At 38.0% G+C, this 11,894-nt stretch overlaps 1 protein-coding gene across 1 annotated transcript; it reads right to left on the bottom strand.

Moving 5' to 3' along the window:
- Positions 1-443: 443 nt before the first annotated feature.
- LOC139734359 (ethanolamine kinase 1-like) lies at positions 444-11,283 on the bottom strand. Its single transcript, XM_071645154.1, has 8 exons — positions 11,152-11,283; positions 9,133-9,392; positions 6,916-7,056; positions 5,729-5,871; positions 4,176-4,259; positions 2,124-2,284; positions 1,293-1,366; positions 444-578 (listed from the first exon to the last, which is right to left on the bottom strand). The coding sequence occupies exons 1-8, from the start codon at positions 11,281-11,283 to the stop codon at positions 518-520; spliced, it is 1,056 nt and encodes a 351-aa protein (XP_071501255.1). The 3' UTR covers positions 444-517.
- Positions 11,284-11,894: the final 611 nt, after the last annotated feature.

Raw genomic sequence — 11,894 nt, 5'->3', positions numbered from 1 at the left:
TCACATGTAGCTTGCATTGTGTGTTGACTGACTATCAAGTGGTGTTCCCTACGGGATTTGCAAGTATATTTTCAGTTTCTGTCACTGTTGAGCGTGCAAAAGTCGTGCCTCTACAATAATGTAGCTACTGGTCATTTGCCACAGAAGCAATCATAGATTTCTATAGAATCTGCATCAAAGAAAAGCTTGGCATTTTCTCTTCAACATTGCTCATTACATGTCCAGGGTAATAAAAATTTATACAACTTACATAGATTTGAAAAACTGAATGTTTTCCCAAAGCATGACTATATGTTGCTGTCTCAGAATAATGTGGCGCACAGGAGGTTTACACCATGGCACATAAAGATTTAAGTATAAACCAGCACATTGTTCTTCACGTCTGTAAAGGCAGTTACCGAGAAAATAAAAATTTTGTAAGTTTGCATTGATACCCATGTTCCTAATATTTATAATGACAATTCATTTCAATCAAAATAAAATGGCGTGGTGGGTATCCCACCATGCAATGCGCTCATCAGAGTGCAAGGAACTCATCCCTCCTCCGCCTGTACTCGTCAAGACGCGTGATGGCGTAGCTGGGGAGGAAAGCCGGGAATATAACAATATGGCATCAGTACGCAAGAATTAAGAAATATCATTCTTAATGCCCTACACAAGCACATTGCTATAATGTAATCACATACAGTGCACTCTTGTTATAACAAAGTCCCAAGGACCGGAAGTTTTTATGTTTTGTTTGCTTGTTTATAACGAAACTTCAATATTGCCGAACAGTGAAGTATATAAGGACACACTGATGATAATTTCTGGACCTTCATTTCTACTTTGTTGTATCAAGAATTCTGTTATGACTGTGTTTGTTATAATGAGAGTGCACTGTATACAACTGATTACAGAGCAATCCGGTAACTATATTCATATTTATAAGACTAAAGCTTATCAAATCATAGCATTTGACGAAAAAGTGTTCTAGAAAGCTTGTTTAAACATTATTTACCATATATTTTATGATCTCAATCTGTAGAATTGCATAGAATGGCTCTTCCAGAATATACGAAAAACTAAAGATCTATTAGTAAGTAGACCCATTTCACCTTTCGCGAGTCTTTAAGTAAAAATCTCATCACGCAAATTTTGTCTTGTGATGCATGGATGCATGGTCTTATGATACATTTGAGGATATTAAATGATAGTTATCATGAGTATGGATATTGCACAGAAAACGCTAATATCATGCAATCAAACAAGTTTTAAACCCTTATTCTTTCTGCAGAGATAGCCATACTTACTCCATGAAGTCAAAGTCTATGGTAGAATGGCATGCCTGAACGATGGCCCAAACTCCCCAGAAAAAGTGGGCAACCTGTCAAGATATGAGCACAAATGACAGTTTTCATCACACATGGAAGAGCAAATGGGTTCCAAAGTGAAGCATGAGAGTTGTTGTTGTTGTTGTTTGGATTAGTTTTGTTTTATTATGGGTGGGTGTTCTCACAAACAGTTTCAATTGGGGATATTGTAGTGTCTCATTCCAGGCAATCGGGAATACATTTCACACCAGACATATGCCCCTTTGTTCAGTATCTAAAACAAATTAAAAAGCACTCTCTTGTTTTTTAATCTTGTTTTCAAATCTTGGTCTATAATGGGACCTATGCTTAACAGGCTTCCTTCTGAGCAGTTTCCATCAGATTCCTCTAGCATTATTACTTAGCCTCAAACTTTCATAGATTGACTGCCATGTTCTGCATGTTCGGAACATTCTATCGTGCATTCAAGCTGGATATTACCCATCATTCTACTTTGTTATATTTGATGCACTTTTCATTGAAAAATATGAAAAATAAAGTGAAATGTTGTTAACATGCAATGAGGTCTACAAAGTGTCATTGCTCAATCATCTAACGGAGAGTTAGTTTAACTTCAGATACCTTAACTGAAAATGGTGACAAGAAGATAAATAGAGTGTTATACTTGGAGCAACTTTGGGGGTAAATAAAAACCCAAGAGATTATTTTTCATTTTTTAAAGAATAATCACACTGATATGGACTTCCGACAACTACAGAACCCATACGAAATGGCAACATATGAGAGAAGGGTCTAGAAGATGACCCTTACCAATGCAAACTTGTTGGCGACAGGGTACATCTGTTCCACTTCCTCATTAGTCACTGCGCGGTCATCCCCAAGTAGGGCTCGTCGTGCCTCGAGGTACGCTCTCAGCCACTTGAGCTGGAAGTCCTTCTCAGGGTAGAGATTATAATCAATCTCATCAATACCTTGAGAGAGAGAGAATGAAAGAAAAAAAAACTAGAGAAGCACTCTGAGAGCGCAGACCTACGCCAAGTACGCAGCTCATTTCCACCACTGATCTTGTTCTTCCATAGAGACATCAGTGATTTCCACCCATACGTACTGATAGCATTGTGTGCTGAAAGTCGAGCGAATTCCCCAAAAAGAAGTCTTTGTTACGTCATAAACTCTCAACCGCCAGGCCCTAGCAGAAACTAGAGCACGTACTTTAGTGCGCGCATGCAAACCTCAAATATACGCAGCCAGAACTCCAAAGTTCATTGACCCTACCTGCCAAAATAACAAAAATCCTTCATGAATTCCCCAAAAATTCTCAGAACACTACCAAAATTTAAGCATCTGTTACTTGTATCATTCTAAACCTTTCCTGCAAGTTTCATCCAAATCTGTTAACTACTTTTTGAGTTATTTTGCACATGGACAAACTAACTAACTAAAACTAACAAACAAATCAACGGTAAAGAAAACATAACCTCCTCCCTTGGCAGAGGTAACTAGAAAGAGAGAGGGAAGATGGAGATAGAGAGATAGAAATATAGGAGAGAAAGAGAGAGGGAGAGGGGGAGAGAGATAGAAAGAGAAAAGAAAGAGGGGTGCAGAAAAAGAGAAAAGTGGAAAGATAGAGAGAGGAGAGAGATAGAAAATTAGAAACAGAGAGGGAAGATGGAGAAAGAGAGAGAAAAAGATAGATAGGAGAGAGAGGGAGATATAGAAACATAGATGGGGGAAGAGGGAGAGAGAGAGATACAAAGAAAAGTGGAGAGAGGGGAGAGAAATAGAAAGACAGAAAGACGGGAAAGAGGGAGAGATAGAAAAATAGAGAAAAGAGAGAGTGGCAGAAAAAGAGAAAGGTGGAAAGACAGAGAGAGGAGAGAGATAGAAAATTAGAAAGAGAGAGGGAACATGGGGAGAGAGAGATAGAAAGAAAGATAGGAGAGAGAGGGAGATATAGAAACATAGAGGGGGAAGAGGGAGAGATATATAGAAAAGTGAAGAGAGGGGGAGAGAAATACATAGATAGAAAGAGGGGAGAAAAGGAGAGATAGAAATATAGAAAGAACAAAGAGAGAAGGGCAGAAAAAGAGAAAGGTGGAAAGAGAGAGAGAAGGAGATAGAAAGATAGAGAGAAGAGAGACAGATAAACATATAGAAAGGGAGAGATATACAAAGATAGCGCAAGAGAAGGAGAGAGATAGAAGGTAGAAAGGGACAGGGAAAAGAACGATATAAATATAGGGGGGAGGTATGGTGATAGAGAGACAGACAGCGGTTAAGGGGGAGAATCACAGACATACTGTTAAAAGCACACATATTATGCAAAGCAGTCCAAGCTCACTTGTTTTCAATACCATAACTTATAAAATGTCATATCAGTCAATATTTGAAAAGTAAATCTTTCCACATGCTCACATGTGACTTTTTTTTTATTAAAGTTTAACTATTTCCTTCTTTCTCTGCCTTGCCAAGATTCGTCAGTCAACATGCTATTTTCATTCCTTCCGCTTTCTTTGAACAAAATACCTTATATCATCAAGATATTGTAGTATTTGAATGTTAAAGAATCATATGTAAACAACTCAATCAGACCAAAAACTAGATTATCAGAATATATACTTCCGAACCAGAATATACTTCGAACAGATAACAGTGACAGTAATGAAATCCTTTGCGAAAGTAAATGCCACGGCATGGTAACCTTTGAAATTCTGATATATATTTGAATATAATTATACATGCAGCAAACTATAGCCCAATAGAGCTGCATCCTAGATCACCCTTGCCTTCATTATTCCTACTATGACTGTTCTCTGCATATACAAACTGTATGTCAATTGACAAATCATATAGACTACTTACCCACAAATTCACAAAAGTGGTTTCCAATGTCAAATGCCAGGTAATTGTACATGGAGTATTCATAGTCTATGAAGCACACAGAGGCTGTGTGGAAAACAAAATGACAAAAAAATTACATTTGGGAATACTCCAAGCATGAGTTCAAATGTTCAACAAATAGACCAGAGTCCAGTTTCATAAAACTTGTTATCAGTGACAAGTTGCGATAGTTGTTATGAACTACTGAAATCCTTGCATCTTATTGGCTAAGAGCAAATTTGTCATAGAAATGTGGCAGTTGTCACTAATAACAAGTATTATGAATGGGACCCAGGTCCTGAATATGCTCATATTTCACATATGCCTTGATAGTATAGGCTGCTTTAACTGACAACAGAGTTTGCCAGCAGCTTACCGAACATAGCAACTTCTATTACAGCTCTATAAATTTCGAGTGTTTTGATGCATTGAATGTGAATATGTGGATGATTAACTTGTCACTCAGTCCTTATGAAAAATATTCATACATACGGAATATTTATGAAACTTTGTGAACTACGCTCAATTTTTACATAAAACATGACTAGATTGATATAGGACATGAAATAAAGCAAGCAAATCATATAATAATTTGAATTGTTATTCTGATTCAGATTTTGTAAGTTTTTTGTTTTTGGGGTTTTGCTTTGTTTTGATGTTTTGTTGTTGTTGTTTTTTCGGGGGGGGGGGAATAAAGCGAAACATGTTATGTGTCCAGGCACCTGTCTTGAGTGCCGAGTCAGCAATTCATCCAAATGTGACCCACAGCTGCACTTGTGAAATTAACAAGCTGAAAACTCAGGTGTAGCAATGAGCCTCACTACAGCCGGAAGACTCTGGTGACACAGCAGGGATTTGGGGGATTAGGTAACCGCCATTCATTGACATTTAGCTTCAAGATATCTGTGCTAATCGGCAAGAAGGCCCTCCAGCATGTGCACCAATTGGTAAAGAAAACGGCACAGTAAGCATATCGATGTGAATTTCGAGTTATTCAGGTAGTACAGGTAATTATGGGCTGTTGGACTAGGCTTTACTTGTGAAAATCTCATCAAGTCACTTCCTCAGATCTGGCTGGCTGGTGAGCATTTGAGTGTGATGGATGAGTGAGCTATGTTTCTAATACTGCAGGTTCCATGACATTTGCTCCTGCAACAATTGCTCCCAGGAGATATCTGCATACTATTAAAGCCGAACATATATTCTACCCACAAGCGTAACCCTAACCCTAATCCTAATCTTCACATCAAACTACAGCTAAAAAATCATCACAACCCAAACCCCGAGTCCTTTGAGAAAATAAGGCTGGAGCAATTGTCGCATGAGAATACATGTATGTCTTGTCACCATCACTGTATGCCCTTTTTGTTTCAATGTTAAAGAATTTTATATTTTCCATATCGCCAGGAAGTCAGAGCTGGTTGACGAGTCACGAAGCTGTTCTCTCTGTGATTTTCATAAGTCAAATCGAAGAGACCAACCAGCAGTTATGTGTTCAAGCACAGTGAGGGCTAAACAAAAGAAAATCCACTTGCCTTTGGTTTTGTTATAGATGATGTTCCCTAGAAGGAGGTCATTATGAGAGAAGACGACAGGGCTGTCCAGTTTGGTCACAATAGACTCTAGCATGTTTACCTCATCCACGAGCTGTTCACGGGTCATGATTCGTGTCTCAAACCTGCCATAATGGATAATGTACGACAATACAATGTAAGGTCAGTCGATAAGACATGCTTCAATAAGCTGTAAAAGCTGTTATTTTTGCGAGGGTTTAATTTTACACAAATTTCGCGAATCACAGTTGGACCACGAATTTAACAACACACAAAAATATCACCATGCGCTGAGGTAGTAGTGCACTTTTGAAGGCCTCTGTGTCAATTCGCGAAAACAACATCTCCTGTAAATGTCTGTGACCTCCTCATTGGCGAAAACATTTGTATGCGAAAGAAATAGCGTATGCAGCATTTCATTATTAGTATTAGAGTTCGAGGAGGCCTACACTTCTATCTTCACTCTGCATAGCTTGTGGTATCATGTTCCCTATTTTCATACAATGTATTATCATGAACATAAAATCGTCCTTTGACAGTTATCATCTTCATTTTGGTCACAACAGCCTCCAGTATGTTTACCCCATCCGTGAGCTGTTGGTGGGTCATGATTCGTGTCTCAAACCTGCCACAGTGGGTAAAATACAATGTAAGAACAATCAACAAGACCTGCTTTGATATCTGTAGGTATTGAAGAGGCCTGCACTTCTACACTCAATCTGTGTGGTTGGTGATGCCAAGTTCCCTCCTTATTCAAATATTAATCATTGTGATAGATAAGAGATCTTCCTTTGAAAGTCATCATTGCATTTCACATCATTTCTGTGGAGCTGCTTTTGCATCGCACAATATTGTGTTTTGTCACAAATTACAGTTTACAAGACCTCAAAAATTATAATCTCAATTACTGAAAGGGCCTTTTCTGTTATTGCAAAACATAGGAACAAAAATAAGCAAGTTTTGACAGAAAGAACGAAGGGGAGAACGAAAACGAGAGAAAAAAATTATGTAAGGACAAAACATACTAATACACAGGCAAAAAAAAGAAGAATGATATTAAACCATAATATCAAAGAGATACAAAAAAGGAAACGGAATCCAACAATTACTACACAAATAGGTAAATAAACAATACTCAGTAGTACAGAAGAACATTACTCATGACTTACAATTCTTGTTTCTTTGGATCTTCAAAACGTGCTGGGTGTAAAGAGATGAAATGCCTCATCTTGGGGAAGATTTCCGCAGCTGGGACGTCGCCCTCGCTTGGTTTGATGCAGTGCATTTTTGCCATCTCCTTTGCAACCAACCTGCATGAAATGAATCAAAAGATTCTGATCACATTCCTATTCCACCACATGTCAACTTACTGTAAAACGAGGAATTTTCGCGTGCATTCTAATTTCGCGAATTTCGCGAGCGCCAAAATTCGCGAAATTAAAATGCACGCGAAAGTTTTTGTCTACACTACATGCATTGAACGCCAGTGGCAATTCGCGAAAATTTCATGCCACGAAAAAGGCTGTCGGCTCCAATTCGCGAAAATTTCATGCCGCGAATATATCATGTTTTACAGTAACTGTAAAACCAGAAGCATTGGCAGCATGAAACTAAAATAAATTTGCAAACTGGAGCCAAAAGCCTTTCTTGCAAGATAAAACTTGTGAATTGCCTCTGCATTGAATAAACAAAGACTCTTGTGCAAATTTCATACTTTTGTGAATCTTGGATCTTTGCAAAAAGTTTCATGCATAAACATGTCATTCATACTGGGCACTTCATTGTGTTACATTTTACATGTACAGACTGTAGAGGGGCATTAAGAGTTTATGTTAGCAATCTGTGATTTTCTACACAAATGTTCTCTCCTGTATGACAGGAATATACACAGTAAGATATAAACAACATACCAATAAACATCTACTTACACTACTTTTAATGCTACTTTGACCACATCTAGAGTTACCTCTGTAGGTAAAATCTACCTTGTGTAAACTCTGAGAGTTATTATTTGGAGACTGGGCACTCTCAGCTTTTATATGTTTGTGGAATCAGTTACTTGTTCATATCTGTTCTTTGTAAACACTGGATTCTTTCAAGGCAAATCTGAAAACAAAAAAATGGTCCTTTTCACAAAAGTTTGAAATTGTATCATGTCAATTTCTTCTTCTCCGCCACCTGCCTCGTAATGCGTCTTGGAATAGTTGTACTAGATAGATGGTGCTATGTATTCTATTATGAAATGTTTCAGTTTCAGTGAGTTTTATTTGAATCCACTTCCATTAAAAAAAAAAAAAAATAGGTAAAACAATTTCAAACATATTATTTATAAGTCATGAAAATATAAAGAAGAGTTCACATGTACATTCGCTGTACATAATCATGTGAAATATATACAAATATGTGTTTCATACCAAATCTTTAAATCTAGGTGGAGGAGACCGCTATCAATAAGCGGATCGCTTGGCTTGGACAAGGGTGTTAATTATCATTATGCTGACCATTCCATCTCAATTGACGGAACACAATATCCCCCCCCCCCCCTTTTGAGCCGCAGTTATAAACATCATTACTATTCCACACGATGATTTCACCTCTGGTGATTAAAAAATTACAAGGCCCTTACCAGAGTCACTTCCTGCATCTACCCAGCTGACAGGAAATTCTCTCAAGGCCAAAGAGAAAGAGTCTGCCAAATGTCAGTAATTGTCCTGGTATCACCTAGATGGTTTGCACTTTTCACACACTTCTCTGCACTTGACTATTAACCCGTTGAGGACGAGTCCTGAGTATACTCGGGCAAGTGTCTATGGGAAATGTATGTTGTACCAAAATCAAACCACCCTCAACAGGTCAGTTGCTGTAGTACTGCATTGGCATTTAACTTGACCTCCACGCACTTGTTAATACTCTTATCCGACTGAGAATAAGCTGACTTTGCTACAACTTCCATTTCCTACAGATAGGGTCTGCCTGCCAGAGTATACTAGGGACTCCTCACCAATGAGTTTAAGTGCAATTTCACTCTGTGTCTATATGTTGGCTTCAAATGATGAATAGAGCAAAATCAAACAAACTGAATGGTAAAATATTCTACAGAATAATAAAGGTGCAGAATTTCAGTTTTCACAAACAACTGATATCAGGTAATTACATACGCTCATTAATAGAAGAGGTAATGCCTATCCTTTACGAATCTCTCAATATGTCATATATATCTTGCTGTCAGGCAGTATTGGTAAAAACTGTTTTAATCCCGAAAAAAAATACATCCTCTCCTATCACAGCTTCTCACGTTTTCCAATAACTTTTTTTCTGCTGATGGGATATTAATAATCCAACTAAAAGAAGACCCACAGTGAAAGTACAATACATAGTTTTCTCACGGGTATATAGTCGGGTCCCTCACAGTGTCAGGATCCAGTGTCGTCCCAGGAACAAACTCGTAGCAGATTCCGTTCTGGAAGGAGGCGTAGAGCTTGGGGCCACATCCAGCCCGGTACAGGATGCCAAATGTTTCCTTCTCCCTTCGCCGATCGACCAGGAGCTCCGTCTTCTTGCCGTAGATTCTGGACAAGAGGATGTCGTCCTTGTTTGGGGGCACGTAGCAGCCCAGCAGTTTGTTGGATATACCTCCGGAGAACACCTGAGGGTCAGCAAGAAAATGTAACAAAATGAAAATAAATAAATAATAGTAATAATTATAATCAGAGTCAAAGCTATTTTGCATTTTCTGGCGAAGTACACTGACTTTTTATGACCACTATCATTGAATTCCGCATTCACTTCTACCCTTCTTGACAGAATTGCATTATCATTGGACTTTCTCTCACAAGTTGCAGGTGAAAATTGCTCTTTTTCAATCAAAGTTCAGTGACCTTTATTTGGCCTAATCGTTGCTGTATACAACAGTATCCATATTCCTAAATTGTGCATGTAATCTCATGCTCAAAACCAATCCCCAAAAGTTGCCACTTGCCTGATCTAGTTATCTGTAATTTGCAGAATGTAGATTATCTTTATTTTCTGTAGCTCCGACAAGCCTCTAAAACACCTCTTAGTTTATTGTGGTTATGACAATGTTTAGAGCAATGTACACATTAAGACATGAGTGTACCACCAAGTTTTACATAGAATATGTTATGTAAAAGCATTCATAATACTATGACTGTAACAATTGTTTTTGGCTTCATGTTCTTTACAGATAATTTCACTCTGTCAAACGCATGCAAGACACAAAAGAATGTATCCAATGACTGTTTTTGTGCCATTATTCCGAGAAGACAATGTGGATGAGTGCTTCTGGAAAACAAGCCATTTTTCAAAGTCATGTCACATTTTTATAAAGCATTTTATGGCAGAAATCAAGCACATCAAAGTGGTAGAGAAAATTGCAAGGTTTTCTGTGATGTGATGTGATGTGATGTGATGTGATGTGATGTGATGTGATGTGATGTGATGTGATGTGATGTGATGTGATGTGATGTGATGTGATGTGATGTGATGTGATGTGATGTGATGTGATGTGATGTGATGTGATGTGATGTGATGTGATGTGATGTGCGAGGAATGGAATAACATGTAACACTTTAAACATACTGTGACATATTTCAATGAATCATTTGGTTTGTATGCCATTGTGTATTTCAGCAAACAGTGCAAAATTTTCAAACAGTCGACTTTGGGCATGCAAACGGTGGCACAAAAAGGGTTAAATGCACATAGTAAGATTTTCAAAATTTCACATCCCTTAGTTGATAAATCAACAGCTCCATAATTTTTAGATTTGTGGGATTTGTTGTGGTCCTTAAGAAGATAAATAAATGCTCTGGAAAACCCAAGCAAACCATTTACACTAATCAAAGATGATGACATAGGAGCTTCACATATTTCAGAAATGCACTTATTATTATTCCATGATGTCCAGTACCACTTCCTTAACCAATTCACCTGTGTAGAATTTATCCATCCCTTCTTCTTTTTTTCTGCTTCCTTGAGACTTTACTCACGCATTGTTATGGGGAGACTGTCATGTCATCATCCTTGTTCACTGTGATTTATATAAGGAGATATCACTGTTTTTCTCATTAAAAGGTAACTGAAGATGGTTTAGTCTGTTCTAACTATTGTTGACATTTCGAATTGAACAATACTTAACATCAATTATTCTGGTTCAAATTTTTACATTAGTTGTTTCTATCCCTATTTCACATTTTAGAACTATTTTGAAGTCGTATTCATAATGCTGGGTTTCTGTGCCATCTGCAAACGGTAAATTGTGCCTTTAAACTCTACACCCAGTGTAACCAATTTACCGGTACTTTGTTCATGTATGGAAAGTCTAAAAATCATCCAGAGGTCTCCTTTACCTGTACGCAGGTAAAGGAATGATAACTTAAAATCACCTTCACTTTCAGATCTTTATCTTGCCATTCCGGTCGGACTCTCTTGGCAATCGCGACTATTTCTTCTTCCGCCCGATCCTCGTTCAGGGTGACATCCAAATGGGGAACGCTGGAATCACCCCCTGCATTCATGGTGACCTTTGACCTACAGGAGGGAATAAATGAGTGAGAGAAATTCACACACAAATAAAAACATAACAATTTAATTCCCATGAAGGTTATGTCTGATTTTATGACGGAACATTGCTAATCCTCCATCATTTTCTTATTTTCAAAACATAGATCATAACATTCCTATTTGATGATGACTGATGTTAAATAAGACTTAAGACTCAGATTCAGAGTTAAAGCTACCATTGCTTACAGTAGGGCCCTACACTCAGGGTTATTTACACGTCTGTAGCAGCCCACTAAGTGATACTTGACTCATTGAGTAAGTTGAGATGCAGGTGGGAGACGGGGTGTAATTACCTCAATACCTGACTTATCATTATATCTAACGTTAGATTCTAGACAGGTAGATCTACAGATGGGATGGAACTCTACAGCCACTAATCTAACGAATTAGATGTAGAGCCCTATTTGATTATCTGCTACAGTAGTTCATGAGGGACCCTATGACAAATGTTGAAAATGAGACCGAGACTGTTGTTGAGTGTTGTTCAAACCATTCTTGCTCTATCAACTCGCAGTCAAGGAATGAAAGACGATTCACTACTAAACGTTACACTAGCGCCTGACTG

Source organism: Diadema antillarum, unplaced genomic scaffold (genome assembly GCF_040938485.1).
Source record: "Diadema antillarum isolate AM-2024a unplaced genomic scaffold, OU_Dant_1.0 scf00000026, whole genome shotgun sequence".
In the NCBI taxonomy this organism is placed as follows: domain Eukaryota; kingdom Metazoa; phylum Echinodermata; class Echinoidea; order Diadematoida; family Diadematidae; genus Diadema; species Diadema antillarum.
This window is presented reverse-complemented; position numbering and strand designations above follow the sequence as displayed.

Coding starts and splice junctions, on each gene's coding strand:
- LOC139734359 (XM_071645154.1), bottom strand. CDS start 11,283: ATGAATGCAGGGGGTGATTCCAGCGTTCCCCATTTGGATGTCACCCTG. Junction 9,393..11,151: donor ATAAAGATCTGAAAGTGAAG/GTGATTTTAAGT, acceptor GCTGACCCTCAG/GTGTTCTCCGGAGGTATATC. Junction 5,872..6,915: donor GATCCAAAGAAACAAGAATT/GTAAGTCATGAG, acceptor CCATTATGGCAG/GTTTGAGACACGAATCATGA.